This window comes from Emiliania huxleyi (genome assembly GCF_000372725.1).
Source record: "Emiliania huxleyi CCMP1516 unplaced genomic scaffold EMIHUscaffold_1, whole genome shotgun sequence".
In the NCBI taxonomy this organism is placed as follows: Eukaryota; Haptophyta; order Isochrysidales; family Noelaerhabdaceae; genus Emiliania; species Emiliania huxleyi.
In genome coordinates this window covers 2,112,751-2,132,505 of record NW_005202428.1, presented here as the reverse complement: position 1 = coordinate 2,132,505, position 19,755 = coordinate 2,112,751, and the positions used below count along the sequence as shown (strand labels likewise).

The 19,755-nt window shown below is 67.9% G+C and overlaps 2 protein-coding genes across 2 annotated transcripts; both read right to left on the bottom strand.

Moving 5' to 3' along the window:
• Positions 1–5,651: 5,651 nt before the first annotated feature.
• On the bottom strand, positions 5,652–12,945 carry EMIHUDRAFT_447526 (hypothetical protein; the record flags this gene model as incomplete). The annotated part of the gene is made up of 15 exons (XM_005794323.1): positions 5,652–5,723; positions 5,862–6,137; positions 6,713–7,630; positions 7,709–7,815; positions 7,972–8,981; positions 9,219–9,397; positions 9,629–9,901; positions 9,975–10,166; positions 10,238–10,519; positions 10,593–10,859; positions 11,165–11,614; positions 11,783–12,121; positions 12,301–12,369; positions 12,452–12,589; positions 12,772–12,945. 15 exons carry the CDS (start codon positions 12,943–12,945, stop codon positions 5,652–5,654), a joined length of 4,746 nt encoding a protein of 1,581 aa, XP_005794380.1.
• Positions 12,946–12,973: 28 nt separating this feature from the next.
• On the bottom strand, positions 12,974–14,678 carry EMIHUDRAFT_431886 (prolyl 4-hydroxylase alpha subunit). Its single transcript, XM_005794322.1, has 5 exons — positions 14,309–14,678; positions 14,025–14,079; positions 13,640–13,776; positions 13,491–13,538; positions 12,974–13,298 (listed from the first exon to the last, which is right to left on the bottom strand). Exons 1-5 carry the CDS (start codon positions 14,333–14,335, stop codon positions 13,200–13,202), a joined length of 366 nt encoding a protein of 121 aa, XP_005794379.1. The 5' UTR covers positions 14,336–14,678; the 3' UTR covers positions 12,974–13,199.
• Positions 14,679–19,755: the final 5,077 nt, after the last annotated feature.

The window sequence follows — 19,755 nt, the reverse complement described above, 5'->3', positions numbered from 1 at the left end:
GCTGGCCGGCGGCGCGTCTCGACTCAAATTATGGGCCGCCTCTCGGGCGTGCGGCCAGGGGCCCGTGTGGCGCGAGGAGAGGGCGGCGCGCTCGGCGCGCTGGCGGCGGTGAAGCCTCTCAGAGTGGGCGCTGGCTGGCCGAGGGCGTCGGGCGGGTGTGGGGCGGCACTCGGGCCGCCGGACGGGCCGTGGTGGCCCGTGTGGCGTTCGTGAGGGACTGTTTGGGCGCCCCGGCAGCCTCCCCGCCTGCGTGACCAGGGCCGGTTTGGCAGCGGTTTGGGCTGTGTGTGGGCTGGTCGCGGTAGGGGATATAGTGCTTGTTTATGGTCCCACTCACCACTCCCGGCCAACGGGGCCTCGCGGGGCGTCCTCGTTTGCAGTAAAAGGCCTCTGCCATCGCTCAGAGTCCCAAACCATGTGATCCTCCGCGCCGCCGCGCCCGAGTAGTCTGCCAGATGCGACGTCGTCGGGGAGGGCGTCGTCGCGGGCGCCAACGTCGTCATGCGAGCCCCTACGGCTGTCCAAGGGCACGTCTGGGTGACCAGGGGCGGGGGTCGAGCCGTGAGTGCTCCGCCGGGGCGAGCTTCTGGGTCTATGGGACCGCTGCCGGACCCATCCGAGAGCCTCTCCGGACACGTTCGCTCGACGGCCTAGTTGGCGGCCGATGTTCGACGACTAAAGCTCCGGACGCCGCGGCCAAAGGTCCGCCCACGGCCCCAGGGCTCGTGGTTGGTGTGGGGTGTGCCTCACGAGGCGGAGAGGCCGCGTGAACTCCCGTAGAAGCTCGCGAAGTGCGGATTTGGAGCGCCGCGCCGGACCTCCGCCGGGGCCCGCCGGGACGCCGTATGGGCCTCGGGGTGCCCGATAAGCTTAGAGGTGCGGTTTTTTTTGCTTGTGTCTATCGGTTCATGTCATGGACCGGCCCTGGGAAGCCTTTGACCGCGCGTGGAGGGTGTTACGGGGCCGTGATGATTTAGCGGGAGGGAAATCGGCCGATTTGCCCAGTGTGGGACGAAACTCATGTGAGACAGAGGGTCACGCGGGACAGGAGTAAAGTGCCAAAGGGGGCACCACAGAGAGTAGTTACTATCTCCGCATTCCAACGCGATGCCGCCGTATACGCTTACTCGGGATGTGTGGCCAGCTGGCTGAGTGTCTTGTGAGCTTGTGTGTTGTCTGTGTGTGTGTGTCGCTCGGCGATCGCGCGCGTGTCGTCGGCTTCTGACCCGCGTCCACCCATACAAACAAAACACACAACATTAGTCATGACGTGTGAGTGTTAGAGTTGTTTGGTATTGCTAAAATCTCTCTCCCCAAACAAACAAATGACGTGTAAGTGTTATAGAGTTGTTTGGTATTGCTAAAAATCTCTCTCTCCCATTACAAGACAACAAACTCCAACGCGTTTGGAGAGAGAGATCTCTTCGCGTTGGAGAGAAAAGAAGAATTTTTTTTTGTTGTCGCGGTGATGTCCCAGTCCCCGCAGTCCGAGCCAGACAGACTGTTCTTCCTTCACCTTACTACCTAACCTACAATCTCTCCTAACCTAACCTAACAAACTGGCCTTGCTTGTTTGGTCCAGGTGGCGGTGTTGGTAGTGTTGGTAGTGGTGGTAGTAGGTAGGGTGTGTGTGTGTTTTTTTTTGGGGGGGGGGGGGGGTTGCCATTGTCGCTTCGCTGCGCGGCCTGCCAGAGCCCAGACAGGCGGGGTCAAGTAGGCTGGAGCCCGAGCCGACATGCACATGCACATGCACATGTGCATGCACATGTGCATGTGCATGTGAGAGATGCACATGACACATGTGCATGTGCATGCACATAATGTGCATGCACCACGCGACGCTGATTTGGTTTCGGACGCTGTTTTCTTTGTCTGTGCGTGCCGAGAGAGAGATTTTTGAAGACCAACAAGAAATCAAGACCCTCACAGTGATTTGGGCTCGGCAGCTTGTTAGCCCTCAGCCGAAGCTGGGGCCGGTCCCGTAGCTCTCTCACTCTCTTCTTGCACGTTCTTGCGTGCCGTAATCTCCTCACGGGCGGCCGCCTCAACTCCCCGAGCGGGGCCGCTGGACCCCGGCACGCACGGCATTTCCTGCGCCCGCGCAGGGCCACAGCCCCTGGGCTAGCTGCTGGCGTATACCCACCTCAAGGCCGGCGCGCACGCGCCGGCGATGGACAACGCCACCGGCTCAAGGGCTCGCACTCTCTTCACCACCGCGCGCGCGCTGCAGCAGGAGTACCGCATGCCGCAGTGCGACACTTGCTTCTCCCGTCTCTGCGATCGGCCTCCCTTCATCGTGAACTCGGTGATCGTGTGGGCTAGGAGGACGCGGCCAGCACCGCGCCGGATCTCTTCTGAGAGCCGGCGCGGATCGCGGATGCGACTCAAGGCTCCGCCGGCGGATCTGTGGCCTGGCGCCTGCCAGACTGCGGGTCCAAATACCCCGGCGCTCGCGCGCGCCACCGCCCCCGGCGCGGGGTGGGATATCAGTTCGTGAGTTCTGTGTCCCCGTCCCTGTGCTCCACCTTCTTCTCCCGTGTCGGTCCCTGAGAACCCCACTATACAGCGCCACCTCGTGAGCTGTTCTGTGAGCTGTGTGCTGTGTGTCCAGCAGTCCGGACTTGGTGCTACGGCCGGTGACAGTGTGCCTCGTGTCGGCTCCTGAGCCAATCGTGTGCAGCGTGTGTGTGCGTGTGGGCCCGTCCTCCATGCTTGGAGGTGTGTAAGACTGACTGACTTGCGTGCCGTGCCCAGTGTCGTGCGAGGGAGTTTTGTTGTAAAATTCTTTGTCTGTGTGTGCGTGTGTGGGACAGACGTTGTTGTCCTATGCGCGGGGCTTCCCGCGGGGACCGAAGACGTACCGCCGCCGCATAATGTGATGCAGAAACTTATTTTGTTTTTGTGCGTGTTTGGGGAGATGAGCAGGGAGATGAGCCCGTGATAGAGAAGTGTGGCTATGCCCGCTGCCTTTCCATGGCCGCCACCGCCACCGCCACCGCCACCGCCACCGAGCCACCACCACCACAGCCACCGCCACCCCCCAGCGCCACCGCCGTGGCCACAATAGCAGCAAGCCCCAAACCCCTCATCGCCGCCGCCGCAGTCTCGACGAACGCCCTCGCATCGCATCTAATCAGCTCTCAATCTAATCAGCTCTCGTGTCGTCAGGTTCAGCATGGGGGCAGAGGAAGCGGGCAAGTACCAGATAAAGAACCCCAAGTCGCTCGGTCACTGCAAAGCACAGCCACTGACCGGAGGCATCACTCTCGAGGCGCCGCATATATCAAGAGTCGCGGCCGCCCACCCTGCCCCGACTCGAATTTGCGCCGCATATATCAAGAGTCGCGGCTGCCCACTCTGCCCCGACTCGAATTTGCGCCGCCTCAGGAGTGGGACATCGAGGACAAGGATTTCTACGAAAAGGAGGGCCTCAACATCGCAACGCGCAACCTCTGGGCGCGGCCGGCTGCCAGTCGGCATCTCTCCTGTGCGCTTCTTTCTCCGAACCTGCTCGGATCCTTCCTTTAGGCCTCCATCCCGAACCTACTCATGGGCTTTGCCGTCTGGCTCATGTACGTGGAAGCACCTCCCTCCCCGTCCTGAGACCGCCGCCGAATGGGGCATGCCGACACCGCACGCACCCCAATCCTGTTGATGTCTTGCAGGTGGTCCGTCGTCTCGACCAAGATCCAAGCTGCACACACCGCCGACCCTGGCGTCTACTATTTCAAAGACTTCGCCCCGAGCATCGACGGCATCAACGAGGGCTTCCGCGGCTGCCCGGGTGCATATACCACGCGCCTGGCTCTCACCCTCGCCCACCCTCACCGACCGCCCCTCCCGCCTCCTCGCCCTCCGAGCCAGGCTGGTACGACAAGGCGTGCTGCTCCACCTGGCAGCAGGCTTCGAAGGATGGTGTCTTCGATGATTGGCAGACCAAGACCTACGACGGGGCCACGCCGTGCGCCCCCCCCCCCCCCCCCCCGCCCCCTTAGGTGCTGCCGATCATGAACGGCCGTCGCGAGGATGGCCAGCTGGTCCGCCAGCGAGAGCTTAAGCTGAGGCGCGGTCAGAATCTTGGCGGCCAGGCGGCTTACCAAGGTATTTGCAGTCGAGACCGAGGGCGACGGCTGGATGACTAGCTGGTAGAGCGCGCCCAGCGAGGTGGCGAGCATGATCCGCCGCTCCTCGATGCGCCGCCTCTCATCTACCCCGCCGGCCTGCATGCGGAGCAAGTCCGTGAAGTCCTCGAGCCTCGTGTGTGGGTCCGCGGAGGTAGACTGAAAGATGACGGGGAGCGAAGCGCCCTTGAGCAAGCGAGGGATTTGGAGCGCGAGCATCGTAGGGTTGGCGGCCGCCGCCCCCACGCTTTGCACGATAGCTCCTTGGAGAAGGCCGGCCGTGAGTCTCGCGGGGGCTGCCAGGGGCAGGCGGGCCGCCCTTGTAGCTATCGGTCCCAAATGGAAAGAGAGCAGCGAGTACAGCAGCAGAGGCAACTCCCCGCCCGCCTCGAGCGCGCGAAGCGGGAGATGCGTAAGGAAGAGCAGGTCCTGTGGTCCTGGCACGACCGGCACCACGGCCGCGGCTTGGCCCCCTCGACCGCGGCCCCGGCCTCTCCCCGCGGCCGGCGCTGGGACGGCGGGCGCGTCAAAGTCTTCACCGAGAAAGATGTCCGAGTGCGAGATCACCCAGACCCCTGGGTTGGCCATTGCCAGACCGGCGAGCCGCTGGTGTAACACGCCGATCTTCTCCATGGGAGTGGCAAAGAGGTTCGCCGCGTCCAGAGCGGTCAGAAGCCGCGACCAGAATGCCCCATTGAAAAGCACATTGAGAACGTGGTTCCCATCGAGGAGGGTGCCTGTCTGCTGGTCCACGCTGAACCGGCACCGCGGCAGGAAGGCGCCCTTGGCGTCACTCTGCCCCAGGGTGTAGTTGGTCACTGCTCCTGCATTGTCGTACACCGTGGTCCAACTCAGACAAGGCGTGTGGTCCTTTACGTGCTGAGCCCCTGGAGCGAGAACGAGCGCTGCATCACTGGTGATCTGAACCTCGTCAACGACGACGACGATGGGCGCTTGCGCAGCTGGCGGGGCCTGCTGCTGCGCCATCTTCACTGCGTCCTCTCCTCTCCTCCCACCTCACAGAGAACTGTGGTCGCCAGCGACTGAGCCAGTCTCGCTGGCGGACGGAGGAGAACACAACGAAGGGCCGTCCGAAACACAATCACTAAGAAGGGACGTACGGACGTCCATCACTGGGATGAGATCGGGAGATCTGGCTATCTCGAATATCTCCCGATTCCACAGCCGCCCACAGGAGCGCCGCCTCAACACGGGGTCTCGGCTCTATCGAGCCATGCTAGCTCCAGCCGCAGCCCCACCCGGCCGCCCGAGGGTGTTCCCGCATGCAGAGAAGACCAATCCTGGGGGAAGTAACCTCGCGTGTGTCCCGTGTTTGTTCTCGCTTAAAAAAAAACGGAATACGACTGAGACACGTGTCTCGTGTGTCACAGTGCGCGGTGTCTACACTACAGTGTGCGTGTGCGCACGACCCCGCCGCGCGGAACTAACTCTCTGATGCGTGAGGTGTGATGGGTTTTGTGTGAAAACTGTGATGGGGATGGACAAGTGAGTGCAAACGTCCTCGCGCGGTCACTGCTTGCGCCGCTTGCCAGCGGGCGCCTCGGCGGCTATATTCTTGCCCCTGCCCGCCTTGCCCGCCCCCTGCGACGCCGTGGGCTTGGCGCGCTTCTTGTCGCCTCCGCCCGCCGCGCCGGCCGCCTGCCGCTTACCCGCCGGAGCCGGCGGCAGTGCTGCCTCGGCGAGGTTCGCGAACCGCTCCTTCGCCTGCGCCAAGCGGACGATGTACTGCCGCAACACGCTGCCGAGATAGTGCTCGAGCGGGCGCGTCCCGTCAGCGCCGACTGCGCCGTCGATCCACTCCCACTCGTCGTCGTCCGTCACCCACTCGCGCTTGGAGAAGCCGTCGAGGCGCACCTTGAGGCCCTTGGAGGCGTCCACCGACTCGGCCGAACCGGGGTAGCCGACCAGCCGCCCGTCCTCCTCGTAGTATACCCTCAGCCGCGCGCCGCCCACGCTCCGCGCGGACATGCCGTGTAGACCCGTCGCGGAGCGCGGCTCGGCGTGGGGCGGCCGAGACGACGACGCCTGCATTTGCTTCCTCGTCGGCGGCGGCGGCTGCACTCGCGCCGTCATCAGCGGCGGCGGCTGCTGCTGCGGCGGCTGCGGCGGCGGCTGCGGCGGCGGCTGCGGTGGCGGCGGCGGCGGCGGCGCCACCTGCGCCACCAGCGGCTGCACGAACTGCGGCGGCGGCGGCGTGGCGGCCACCGACGCCGTAACCGCCGCTGCCTCAGCCGCCGCGGCCGCGGCCGCCGCCGCGGCCGCGGCCGCCGATGGCTGCTGCTCCTGAGCTGGATGAGGAGCGACCTATTCATAATGGCAGGAGGGGGTGAGAGGGGGCCGTCGTGTGGAAGAGGGGAGTCGCAGAAGAGCACCTGAGCGACGAGCGGCGGCTGAGGCTGCGCTGGGTCTGACGGCAGGCTCTGCTGCAGCGGCGGCGGCTGCTGGTGGTGGTGAAGGAAGACCTGATGCTGCTGCTGCGGGAGCGCCTGGATGGCCTGCTGCTGCTGCTGCTGCTGCTGCTGCTGCTGCTGCTGCTGCTGCTGCTGCTGCTGCGTGAGGGGCGAGGGGACCGTGTGCTGCGCCCACACGTGCCGCTGCGCGTGCGGCGGCCCGAGCAGGCCCATCTGAACCTCGTGGGGCTGGAGGACGTAGCACTGCGGCACCGGCGCCGCCGTCCACGCCACCTGCCCGGGCATCTGCATCGGGCGCGCCGACGTCCCGTTGGCGTGGATCACCTGCGGCGCGGCAATCGTCGCGCCGCCCCCCGTGCTGGCCATAGCCGGCCCGGCCAGCAGCGGCGCCGGCTGCAGCCGCACCAGCAAGTCCACAAAAATGGGCTCCTCGGCCGTGAGGAAAATGCCGGACGACCGCGTTACCGCGATCGCGTCCGCCACAGCGGCCGCACTCACGTGGTGGACGAGCGAAGTGCGCACCTCCTCCACCCCGTCACGCAGCGACGCAAACGCCGCCAACAGCGCCTCCCACCTCGCCCCCTTGACGCGCAAGCGGAGCGCCTCGGCGTGCAGCCGCGTCGCCTCGTCGATCGGGACGCCGCTGGCGCCCGAGGCGGCGCGGGCCGCAGCGTCATCGAGCAAGGAGCCGACTGCCGCCGCCCATCGCCCCACCTTGGCCGCCCGCTCCTCCAAAGCTGGCATCGGCGGCAGCCGCAGCGACGAGGCACGCGCGCGGCCCAGCAGCGAAGCGAGGGCCTCGGGGTCGACCGGCACGGACGATTTGGCGAAATTGGCCGCGTCGTGCTTCCACGCCTCCGCCTCCCGTAGCATGAAGCGCGAGGCGGCCACGTCCTCCGCGAGGCTCGCCATCTCGCGCTCGTAAAACGGCCGCCACCGCCCGCAACCGGGCTCGCCCGCCTCCTCCAACGCCGGCTGCGCGGCGGCAGCTTTGGCGTGGCCGCCGGCCGCGCCACGCGGCCCGCTTTCCTCCTGCGGCTCGGCGACCCCCTCCTCGACGGCGAGGTCAAGCACCGCCTGCAGCTCTGCCAGGTCGACGCCGCGGCCCGCGCCGGGCGCGGGCTCGCGCTTGGCGGCGAGGGCCACGCCCTGCACGGGCGCAGCGGCCGCACCCGGAGGGCTCGCCTCGAGCTTGGTCTCAGCGCAGCCGAGCGACATCTCGAGCAGCGCCGCCGCGTCGGCGTGTACGTCCGCCTTGACGTCTGCATCGGCGCCGTCCGGCGGCGCGGGCGCAAGCGCAGGCGCTGGCGCGGGCGCGGGCGCTGGCGCGGGCGATGCAGCAAGCGCTGCGGACGCCGCGGGCGCCGCCTCGGCGGGAAGCGCGGGAAGCGGCAGCCCGCGCGCCTCGTGGAGGAGACGGCGGAAGCGCCACGCCTTGAGGAGCGACATGAGCTCGGGCTCGACGCGGTACGCCTCTCCGTCGTCGTAGAGCCCGCGCGCGAGCGCGCCGCCGCCCACTCGTGCCCACGCCGTCGAGAGCTTGCCGTCTCCGTCTCCGGCGCCGTCGGCCGCCGGGTCGGCGGCGGGGGTGGTGGCGGAGAGCGCATCGAGGAGCTTCGGCGCCTCCTTCGCGTGCCACTCAAGGCACGCGGCGTGCGCGTCCCGCAGCAGGGCGGCCTCCTCGACGCAGACGCGCAGCTGGTCCGCCTTGCGCAGCAGCTCCGCAACCTCGGACGCGCGCGGCGTCTTCTTGGGCGGCACCTTCTTGACGCGCGCGGAGAAGGGGTACGGCTTCCCCGACTTGCGCGCGCACGCCGGGCACTCAAACTCGTCGTTGGACGCCGCCAACTGCTTGGCCTTGGCGGGCGGCACGCCGACGCAGTGCATGTGGTACCAGACCTCGCACGTGTCGCAGGCGAGCATCAGCCGCTGCAGGTCGTCGGGCTGCCGGCAGACGCAATAGAGGTCGGCCTGGTCGGAGCGTAGCACCGCCGTCAGGTCCGGCAGCTCGATGCCGCAGTCGTCGAACAGGTCGCGCGCCTCGCGGAGCCACGCCTCGCCCTCGCGCGCGCGGGCCCGAAGCTCCTCCATCGCGTCCGAGTGCAAGTTGCCCTTGACGTACTCCTTGAGGAGCTTCTGCACCTCCTCGATGCGCGCGTCGCTCCCCACGAGCCCCCGCGCCGCCTTCTCCCACCGCTGCGCGTCGGAGTAGGCCGCCGCCAAGTAGTCGCGCGCGTCGCTCGCGAGCGGCAGCGCCTCGCCCCTCCGCAGCAGCGCCTCCAGCTCCTCCACCCTCACCCGCTCCGACGAGAGCATCTTCTCGGCCTCCTCCTCCCACGCCTCCGTCTGCGCCACCAGCTCGCCGATCACGCGCAGCTCCGCGCCCGCGCGCCGCATCTCGCCCAGCGAGCGCGGCGACGACTCGTCGCTGCTCTCGTCAGTCGCGCCCTCGCCCTCCGGCGGCGCGGAGCCGCCGGCGCCGCCCGCCGGCGCCCCCTGCGTGCCCGCCGGCGTGTCCGGCTCTCGGCCGCCCCCACGGCGCTGCGACTGGCGCGAGGGCGGCCGCTCCGTGCCGTTGCGCGAGATGCGGCCGTTGGAGGCGGCCGAAGCGAAGGAGGAGGAGGAGGAGGTGGAGCCCTCGCTCAGGTTTGGCGCGGCCGCGTACTGGCACAGGCCGAGCTGGCGCCCTTGCTTGATGAGATCCTGCAGCTCCGCAAGCTGCGGCTTGGCACGCGCGGCGCGCAGCGCGAGTCTCCAGCGGCAGACACGCAGCACCTCGGTGAGCGGGATCGAGACGTTGAGCCCGCTCGCGCGCAGCAGCAGCTCGTCCATTTCGGACGCGACCTTCTCGACGCGCGGGTCGAGCGAACCGGCGTCGGACGAGTCGCTGCCGGCGTCGGCGTCGGCATCCTCGGCGGTGGGGGCGGTGGCGGTGGCGGTGGCGGTGGTGGCGACTGCGGCGTCGGAGGCGGCGTCGGATGCGGAGGCGGTCGGGTCGACGGCGGTGGGTGTGGCGGCGGCGTCGGCGGCGGCGGCGGCGGCATCTGCATCTGCGGCTGGCTCTGGCTTCGTCACCTCCTCGGCGGCCTCGAGCAACGTCTCGGCGCAACGCTCCACGTCGGACGCCTCGCGCACCTGCCTCGCGAGGAGGGGCGCCTCGGGCACGTCGAGCGGCAGCTCGAGGCCGACCGCGAGCATCGCTTCGAGCTCGGAGAGCGCCGGCTTTTGGCTCGCGCCGCGCGTTTGCTTGGCCTGCACCTTGCGCGCGCTGTCCTGCCACGCCTTTGCACGGGCGACCCACTCGCGCAGCTTGCCCAGCTTGGGCAGCTTGAGCTTGGCCGCCTCCACCTACGCTCCCGCACAATATGGGGTGATATCGGCGGACCTCGGGCCGCGCTCGGGCCTACACCCGCCCCCCCGCCTCGGACACCATCGCCGCCGCGTCGCGCAGCGAGGTCCGATCCTCCTCCGCCATCTCGCGCTCGAGCTTGGCCGACCACTCGCGCCCGCGCGCCACCTTTGCGGCGAGCGCCTCGGCCAGGGCGGACACCCGCCCCGTCGGCTGGTGCTCCGCCTGCTCCGAGAGCGCCTCGAGCACCTCGAGGGTCGTCGCCTGGGACGCGTCCGAGACATCTTAGGGGCGTGTTCTGGAGAGCGCCTCGAGCACCTCGATCTTGCGCAAGCCTCGTCGACGGCCGCCTGTGCCTGCTCCGCCCACTCGCTCTCCTTGAGGGACTGCGCGAGCTGCTGCATCTCGGGGAGCGCGAGGCCGAGCCGCCGCCCATCGCCCATCAGCGCCACCAGCTCGGCGGGCTCCCTGCAGCTCGACCCCTCGAGGGCCGCCTTTGCGCTCTCGATCCAGCGGTGGCTCTCTCCGACGCGCGCCTCGAGTACGCCCAACTCGTTGAGCGCCAAATTGAGCTCCTGCTCGCCGCGCGCGTGCAGCCGCTCCATCTGCTGCAGCGCCTACAGGAGGGTTGCGAGGAGGCTCAGGGAAGGGTCGCCTGAGCAGCCGCGCTGTCGGCAGCAGCGCCTCGACGCCGACGCCCGATGTCGCGCCCAGCGCCGCGCCGACCTCCGCCTTCCACGCCGCCGCCTCGCTCAGCCGCGCGCGCACCAGCTCCGTCTCCTCGGCGCGCAGGTGCAGCTCCGCCGCCTCGCGCACCAGCGCCTCTGCCTCCGCCTCGGTCAGCTTGGCAGAGGCCTTGCCGCGCGAGGACGTGCGCCGGAGCAGGTCCGCGTGCACGCGCGCCATCCAGCGCTTGCTCGCGGCGACGCGCGCGCGGAGCGCCGCCACCTCGGGTGCCTGCAGCCGGAGCACCTCCGCCTCGCGCTGCAGCTCCTGCACGCAGGGGGTGGGGGGGGGGGGGGGCGGGGCGGTAAAAGGCGGCCCAAGGGGGGCCTCCTGGAGGGGGGAGGCAAAGGGAGGAAAGGGGCGGGGGGAGGGTAGCGGCAAGGCTGGCCGCAGTGGCGAGACCACCCACGCGAGACGCGCGGAGCTCCTCCGCCTCGACGACTCTCGGCGATCCCGATGAATCTCGGCTACTCTCGATGATCTCGGTACTCGCGGCGCGTCTCTGCCTGCAGCTCGCGAAGCTCCTTCGCCTCCACCAGGCTCGCCTCGGGGGCCCTGAGCCACGCCTCGGCCTGCTCGAGCCGCGTTCGCAGCGCGCGCGCCTCCGCGAGCCGGAGCGGCGGATCCGCGGCGTCCGCCTCGCGCAGCGCGGCGCGCATCTGCGCGAGCGGCTGCTGCGAGGTCAGGACCGCGCCGTGCCTCCGGTGCCACCGCTTGGCGGCGCAGTGCTCGGCGGTGAGAAGCTTCAGGCGGGCGAGCGGCGGCTCGAGCGGCGGCGGGGCGGCGTCGCGGCCCGTGACGCCAAAGAGAGACGCGTCGACGCCTAGCGCGGCGGTGCCGGCCGCGACGAGCTCGCCAACGCGCTCGAGCGAGAGCTCACTCCCCGCGACGGCCGCGTCGAGGTCGCGCACCCAGCTGGCGACGCCGCTTGAGCGGTCGGCCTCCCAACTCGCCTCCGCCTCGGCGAGCAGCCGCGCCATCTCGTCCTGCGGCGCGCGCAGCTGGCCCACCCGCAGCCCGCAGCACGCCTCGGGCAGCTCCACTTCGCAGCTGGGGGCGCCGCGCGGCAGGTGGGCCGGCTCGCCGGCGCCGCCGTGCGCCTCGCTGAGCGCCGCCAGCAGCAAGTCCCCCTCGCGGTGTCCGTCGTTGAAGACGGCATCGCGCTGCTCGGCGGGGAGCGCCGCGATGAGCTTCGCGGCGGCGAGCAGCGCGTACTTTGCCTCCAGCGTCTCGTACCCGCACAGGTGCAGGTGCACCATCAGCCCCTCGTTGTACCGCGCCGCCGACGAAAACTCGCGCCTCACCAGCCGGTGGCCAAAGGCGAGCAAGTCGACGAGCGCGGGGACGGAGACGCAGCCGGGACGCCAGAGCGGCGCGCTCGCGTCCCCGTTGGGAGCGGCGGCGCGCTCGGACGGCGTGAGGAGCGGCGGACACGTGGCCTGGAAGCGGGCGGCGTCGACGCGCGGCTGCCGGTAGCTCTGCCCAAACTGCGCCTGGCCGCGCGGAGGGACGGTCGGCGACGCGGGCGCGCGGAGGGGTAGAGGGGGGGTGGGGTGACAAGGCGCCCCGGCGCGGCCGCACGCGGAGCGCGGCGCGCGGTGCGCGAGGGAGGAGGCTCAAGGGAGGCGCAGGCGCGCGGCGGACGACGGGGCGCGCGGGCTGCTGGTGGCACCTTGGCGTCCGTCTCGCGAGTCAGCGCGGAGAGCTCCTTGTTGACGTTGCGCCGCGTCGACGAGTGCGCCTGCGAGGGCGCAGGAGCGAGCCCTCGGCGTCCCCGGAGCGTGCTCACACCGCAGCCGGCGCGGGCGCCGCAGGGCGCTCACCGGGCAGTGCCACTCTCCCTCAGGCGCGACTTCGAGCGGCGGGTCGAGGCAGTACATGTGGTAGGAGCGGTCACAGCGGTCGCACAGCAGCAGGTCGCCGCCGCCGCCGCACTGCCGACAGAAGTCGTCGTTGGTGTCCTCAGGGTCGGCAGCTGCGGCAGGCGGTGGCAGAGGCTTGGTCAGAGTCAGAGAGCTGCTGCGAGGGAGGGCCGGGAGATGCGCGCCTGCAGGCTCGACCGGCAGCGCAGATGCGGTCGCAGCGCCGCCGCCGCCGCGCGAGCTCGACCACGCGCTGTCTGCAGAGGCAGAGGCCAGGACACGTGAGTGGTGGGCTGCGAGAGCAGTGTGCGCCGCTCTGGCATGCCTGCAACGGCCGCCTCCGCGAAGGCCTCATCGCCTCCGAAGCCACAGTACGCCACTAGTCGCGCTGTGGTCTGTCTCCGCTGCGGAGGCAGCCAGTTGGGGTCGGGGGCAGCAGGCTCGATAGACTCCATATCAGACTCGCCCCCATGGATTTTTTATCGATTTTTTTATGCCCGTCCGGCTTCGCTGATCAGTACTGAGAGGAAGCACTCCCCTCGAGAGGCAGCACACACACTCTCTCTCCGCGCCGTAAAAACACGCAAAGAGCCTGGGCCCTCGGGCGCGCGCGCGCACACACACACTAGACCTATGACACCACGGAAGAGAGAGCTTTCCCACATATCGAGGTTCGAATACTGTCAGCTGTGACCCAGCGGCCCGCCCGTCACCCCATGGTGCAGCCCGACGCGTGCGCCGACCGAAAGTCGTACTGGTGGATCCAGAAGTTGGCACCGAACTTCTCGCCCGACCACACCGGGAGCGCCTGCGGTGGGAGGGCGACCGGCGCGGCCCTGAGTGACGTACACTCAAGATGTGTGTCGGAGCGTCTTGTGCTGTGTGTGTATGTGTCTATGTGTCGCTCCATATGCGCCTCTCCGCCTTGCGTCATCCTCCACCACGCCCGTGTCCAGTCGCTGGCCAGACTGTATCACGCCTCTATCCATCATCTGAGCGCCTCGTGGTGCGTGCGCGGGTCCATCGTGTCGGGCGCGTCGGCGAGCACCTGCTCACGCCGGGGCGGTGTGAATGTGCGCGCTCCAAGCCTCGCTGTGCGCGGAGGTTGTCTCTCAGCTAGATCTCGGTTACATCTCGGCTATATCTCGCCGAGGGCCAGAGGACGGCCTTGCCCCTGGAGGGCATGAAGGTGATCGGCTCGGGCTTGAGGTCGGTGAAGCGGGTCCCGCCGCCGCCGCCCTCGGGCACGTCGTTCAGGTACATGAAGAGCGTGAAGATTCGCACGCCTGCGAGGCAACGGCACACGGCCGCCGTCGACGGAGCGAGAGCGGGGCGGGCGGGCGGGCGGGGGGGGGGGGGGGGGCCCACTTCCCCCAGTGGATAACGAGGAAGGCGGCGGATTTGGGAAGGCGGGTGGTGGGAGGGCGGCCCTTCCGCAGGGGTGCGTGCTTTGCTTCGGCAGGCGTGCTTTCCGCCTTGGACCCGGGGGCGGTCTCCCTCCATGTAATCCGAGGGGCGCTTGTAAAAAGGGCACAACTTGTCGCCCTCTGCGGGGCACCCGTTTTAATACACGAGCTGCGCAAACTCCCCTGGGCGGGGGGGGGCCCCGGGGAAGGGCCGGGCCGGTTTCCGCTCCCTGGGGGGGGGCCCCAACTTCAACGGGGCCTTTTTTGACCGGGGTCCGGCGGGAAGCGGGCACGTCGGTGGCGACTGGCCTCCTCTCGCGGCAATCTCGCGGTCATCTCGATCTCGCGGCAATCTCGCGACCATCTCGATCTCGCGGCCATCTCGCGGCGGCCAGTCTCGGTGCGGGCGCGCCGTTTGCGACCGGCGTGCGCGTGACATCGCTCACTCTCTCCTGCACCGCCTGGACGAGCGGGTCGGAGAGGCAGTCCCGCTCCTGGCACCAGGTGTGCCTCGAGGTGCGGATCTCCGTCTTGACGTCGGTCATCTTGCCGTCCTAACCTCGGGTAAGCTCGGGTACTCTCGGGCAATCTCCGCCTCGCCGCCGGTCACCTCGCCTCCTCTCGTCGGGGGGGCGTGGCGTGCACGCGTCGTGGACGTGACGCCGCGCCTCTGCTCTCATCTCCTCTGCTCTCATCTCCTCTGCTCTCCTCTCCCGGCCCCTCTCTGCGAACCTTGTCGAAGCCGACGCCGCGCGACTCGGCGTACTTTCCACGCCCGTGCGCGACGAAGGTGTCCGCCTGAGGTCAGGTCAGGCAGACTCTCTCCACGCACACGAGGGCGGTGGGCAGGGGCCGGGGCAGCCCTCGCGACTCCACGTCGAGAGACAGGAGCCCCACGGCTGTGCGTGTGTGTGTGTGTGTGTGTGTGTGTGTGGTGTGTGTGGTGTGTGTGTGTGGTGTGTGGTGTGTGGTGTGTGTGTGTGTGTGTGTGTGGTGTGTGTGTGTGTGTGTGTGTGTGTGTGTGTGTGTGTGTGTGTGTGTGTGTGTGTGTGTGTGTGTGTGCGTGTGTGTGTGTGTTGTGTTGTGTTGTGTGTGTGTTGTGTTGTGTGTGTGTGTGTGTGTGCGTGAGTGCGTGTGTGCCTCGGCGTCGGAGAGGAAGGAGTGGAAGAGCAGCACCGGCGGGTCGGCCGACACGAGCTCGGGCTGCAGGTGGCCTGGAGAGGCGGGAGAGAGGCGGAGCTGCTCGGGGAGGACGGTACCCGCGCGGGCGAGAGAGGGGAAGAAAGGGAGGGAGGGGCGGAGGGGGAGAGAGGGAGGGAGAGGGAGGGGAGACTCGCCGAAGTCCGCCAGGATCCGCTGGAAGGTCTCGTTCATAGCGCCGGGCGCCTGTCAGCAGAGTCCGCTCTCGCCGAACCGCGATCTCGCGGCTTGCGGTCGCCCCTCTCGCTCCGGCCGCCAGCGCTGGCTCTGCCCCGGCTGGCCGTGGGCACCGCGCCCAATACTCAGACCGCGCCGCCTGCGCACGCACGGGAGAGAGAGACACAGAGCTTAGAGCTTAGACCTTGGCACGGCCCTGGCGACGCCTTATCCCCCACATGCGCATCTCGCGCCCTCTCGCGCCCTCTCGCGCCCTCTCGGACCTGGAGCCGCTCCTCCGCCGCCGCCCGCTCCTCGGGCGAGCACGAGGCCGCGCAGTTCGCCAGCCTACGCCACGAGCACACAAGAGGGCTCGGGGCGGGAGGAGGGCCTCTTGCCGTGTACCTTAAAGGTACTCCCAGCATCGCGTGAATCATGCGCGGCTTGCTATGCGTGTCCTCTCGACGTGCCGGTATACACGGGTCCGTGCTCCGCATCTAGTCGCGAGCATGAACGGCTTGTTGTTCTCGCACTCGCCCGAGGTTGCCCACGCGAGGCAGTCGGAAGGCGTCTTCCAGGTGTCCACCTGCGGGAAGGCTCCGAGAAGCTTCGCGGAAGGTTCGCCCGCCAGGCGCCGCCGGCTCTACGCGGCTCCATGCGGTCCATGGCGCAGTCCGGGGCAAGGAGGAGCGCCCGGCTGTGGCGTGGTGTGAGTGGTGTGAGTGGTGTGTGTGGTGGGGTGCCCTCGCGCCTTTCCAGACGCGAGACCTCTCGCAGCCTTGCCAGACTTCAGTGCGGCGGCGGTGTGGGCGCAGGAGGTCTTGCACTGCTGCTCCATGAAGGAGGGGTTGGAGGCGCATTCGCCCGCCGCCGCCCAGTAGCCGCAGTGCTCGTGCACGTCCTCGCCCTCCTTCCCCAGCTGCTGCTGCTGCTGCTCGGCCGATGCGACGACAGACTCGTCGTCGCATGGCTCGGTCGGCCGCTCCCACGTCGACTCGCGCGTCGCGAGCTTGTAGTAGTACGGCTTGCCGCTCGACGGGTCCATCGCCGATCCCCACCCGCGCGGCAGCTCCGCCGACGATGCCGATGCAGCCGCCGATGCAGCCGACTCAACTGCCGAGGTGACATTCTGCTGATGCAGGGTCGCGTGAGGCGGCGCCCCCTGCGGCCAACCGACGTACGCGACACCGGCAGCGAGAAGCGCAATCATCGCCGGCGCGACCAGCCAGACCGCCGGCTTGGAACCGCCACTGCTGCGTAAGACCTTTGGGTTTGGCGGCGGCGGGTCCCGAGGCTTCGCCTTACCGTTATCTTTGGACGCATTTTTCTTGCCCATCGCGCTTGCCCGGGCTTTCCAAGCGCCTTCCCAAAGCGCGCGGCTCTTCGAACCGCCCTGCGTGCGAGCTTGGAAAGGTGTGTGTGGTGTACAGACACCTTTGCGCCGCCAAAGGCACTGGGAGAAAAAGAAAAGGGGCGAGCGACACAGGTACACCACGGGAGCCGCCTAAGCGACTCCTGCGAGGACGGCGAGGCAGAAAAAGATTTCCTAGACTCCCTCATTCGCTGTGGACATCCCATCTCCTCCTCTCTTTCCCACCTATAGGTAGGCGGGGCGGTGGGGCGGCGGGCGCGGGGTTGCTTCGGGGTGCGGTGCGGTGTGTGTGTGTGTGTGCGGCGACATGTGTGAGTCCCTTCTTGTTTTCATATTAACAACGAAGGCTAGCTCATGATCTGAAAAAAGAAGGTTACCGCCATCTTTGACGCCTATCTCTCACAGTACCACTGGCACGACAAGGGCGTGGACTGGCGCACACCAGCACACACATCGGCACGCGTGAAAAGAATTTCTCGCTCGGCACGGTTTTCTTCCTTTCCTTCACAGCCTTGTTATTGATAAGAAAATACCTCCTATGGCGCTGTGCGCTGGTCTGTGAGAGGTTGAGGTGCGAGCCCTGGAGGCCCTGGGGATGGGGGGAGACTACCCGCGGGCCTAGAAGGCCCGCCCGCGCGCAGGGGGGTGGGACATTGAGACCGGTCATGAATGAGTGCGCGACACGCATGTTGCGAGCAGCGTTGTTGATGTTCTGCGCGTCGCCACAGACGGCGGCGCGCGAGAGCTGTTGCGAGTGGTGCTGGGCGAAGCCCTGGGCGCTGCCGGAGGCTGTGCCGTAGTCGGTGCGGTCGACGGCGCTCGGGCTGCCGACCTCTTTGGCGAAGTTGTGGATGATTCTCTTGGTTGGCGGCGCGATGCCGCCCTGGCTTTCGACGAGACAAATCTTGACGATTCCGTTCTTGACATGGAGAATGACATGGAGCGCGTCGTAGTACTGTCCCTTGTGCTCTTTGACCCAGCCTTTGCCGGTCGCATGGACGAGCGGGCCCTGTGACTTGTGGCCGCGCTCTTTGCACCCAAGAACCTTGAGCAAGGTTTGGTAAATAAATAAATAAAAACGGTCATGACAAAATCCCGAGTGCCTACCGCACGCACGCGCCGCGACGCGGCGCGTGCGGTAGGCTTTGTTTGAAGTCAAAAGTCGAATCAGAGCGCCGTCGGCGCTGTCCCTCGTTTTCCTCCCACGGACCGCCCGTCCGGCACCGCTCCGGGACGCACGCCGGCGAAGCACCATCAAGCTGCTGTACGGCCCCGGCATCGCCTTCCCAGGCTTAGCTAGACTGAGAGATATTGTGCACATGGTTGATCTCTACAATATATACACTGACACTGAACCTCCCAGAGCTCGTCCCGGTCCGTCACGGCCATCCTTGGCCTCCGGAGGGCCCCCGGCCGCGGGCGGCGCGGTGCGGCGGCGTCACAAATCCGACCACAGAGCACCGGGACGCGGTCGGGGGTCTGAGGCCCAGTTAGGCGTATGCATGAGCTGTGTAGAGATTCGCTGCCGTCCCTCTTAAACAACTCTAACACTCACACGTAATTTGGGGCCTCTCTCCCTCTTTTGATCGAAGAAACCCGAACGGAGCGCGCCTGGCCGCATCTCTTTGATTTGCTGTGTGAGTGTTGAGGTGATGCGAGCGCGCGTGCGCGCGGCGCGCGTGCCGTTTTGGGTCTCTTTTGTACCAGTGATGAAATATAAACCGACTTACCACGCGCGCGCACGCGCGCGCCGCGCTCCTCGACTCTCTCGCACCCGCCCCGAGCCACGCCCCTCACGAGATAGGCGGCTGCGACCCTGAGAGTGCGCAGCGGTGCCACTGGCGTGCTCACCACACCCATCCATCATGCCTGCATCATTCCTGCACGTACTGCCCGGTCTGGTCGGGGCGTGGGGCGAGATCTGGCATGGCGGCGCGCTTGAACTGAGCGCCTTCGATCGTCTCGCGGTGACTGCTCGCAGGCCGGGCGGCCAGAAACTGTGCCGCTCAGCCATCCGCCGAAGCGAGCGCGCCGGCGGCGGTCCGCCGCCGGCGCGCTCGTCTCAGTGTCTTCAAACCCGCCGCCGGTGGGGAGCTCCGCTTGCGGCCAGCCTCGCTGTGCGGCCAGCCTCGCTGTCCGTGAATGGTCCGTGAATCAAGCACTCTCTACCCAACGAGGGCGCGAGATAGGATTTTCGCGTCAGTGGCGGCCAAGACAGAAACAGCGTGCTACTGTCTTGAGTGCTGGAGGCGCCCCTGATGCCACTGGTCTCAATCCGAGCCGGCGGCGCCTTCGTCCGGGCCCACGGCCGGCACGCCGTCAAATTTTCTCGCCGATCCCGCGCGCTCGGCCGCCACCGCGGCGCCTCCGAGAGCGCCGTTTCGACACGCTGCAGCCGCGGGCCGCGGCACCTCGACACACCGCCTCTCGCGCCGCCTTGAGGTGCTCCGATCGTGCACGCGGGTCGGCTCGGCACGGTGCGTGCAAATTATTGCATGTATTCGCACTCGCTGCGCCACGTATCTGCCTCTGACGGCCCGATACGCCACCCGAAGCGCCACCGGTCCACACACGCGGGGCTGCGCGACTCTCTCGCGGCCCACCGCCCTCCCACACGCCGTTCGACCTCCACACAGGCGCTCGCTCGAGCCTCGCCGTCCGGGCGGTCCTGCGCGTCCAGATCTCGGCGACCATGACCCGCCACGCGCCAGCTCTGCACCTCTCCCGCGCGCGCCCGGCTGCTGGCATGGCGAGGCGGGCGAGGCTGGCGCGCTGCGACCGGTGGAGCGCCGCGCGGGCAGCGCACCAGCCTCGCACGCACCTCTCCACTGCGCCGCGTGCGCCGAGTTGCGTCAAGACGCAGTCAGCGGCCTTGACGGGTGAGTTCATCACATAGCTCGCGGTCTGAGCGAGGCTCTTGGTGCGGCGGCAGCGTAGTGTGTGTGTGCGGAAGCAGCGCTCCTCGAGCCAAGGCTCGATGGCGGAAGAGCGGTAGTGCGCAAGGCGAAGGGACGACCGCAGACTTCACACCCCGTCTGGGGGGGCGACCCCCCCATCTTTGTTTACCGATGCGTCCTAGAATGCAAAAACGCATTCTAGGACGCACTTTTCATCTCAAAGATACCATGGTC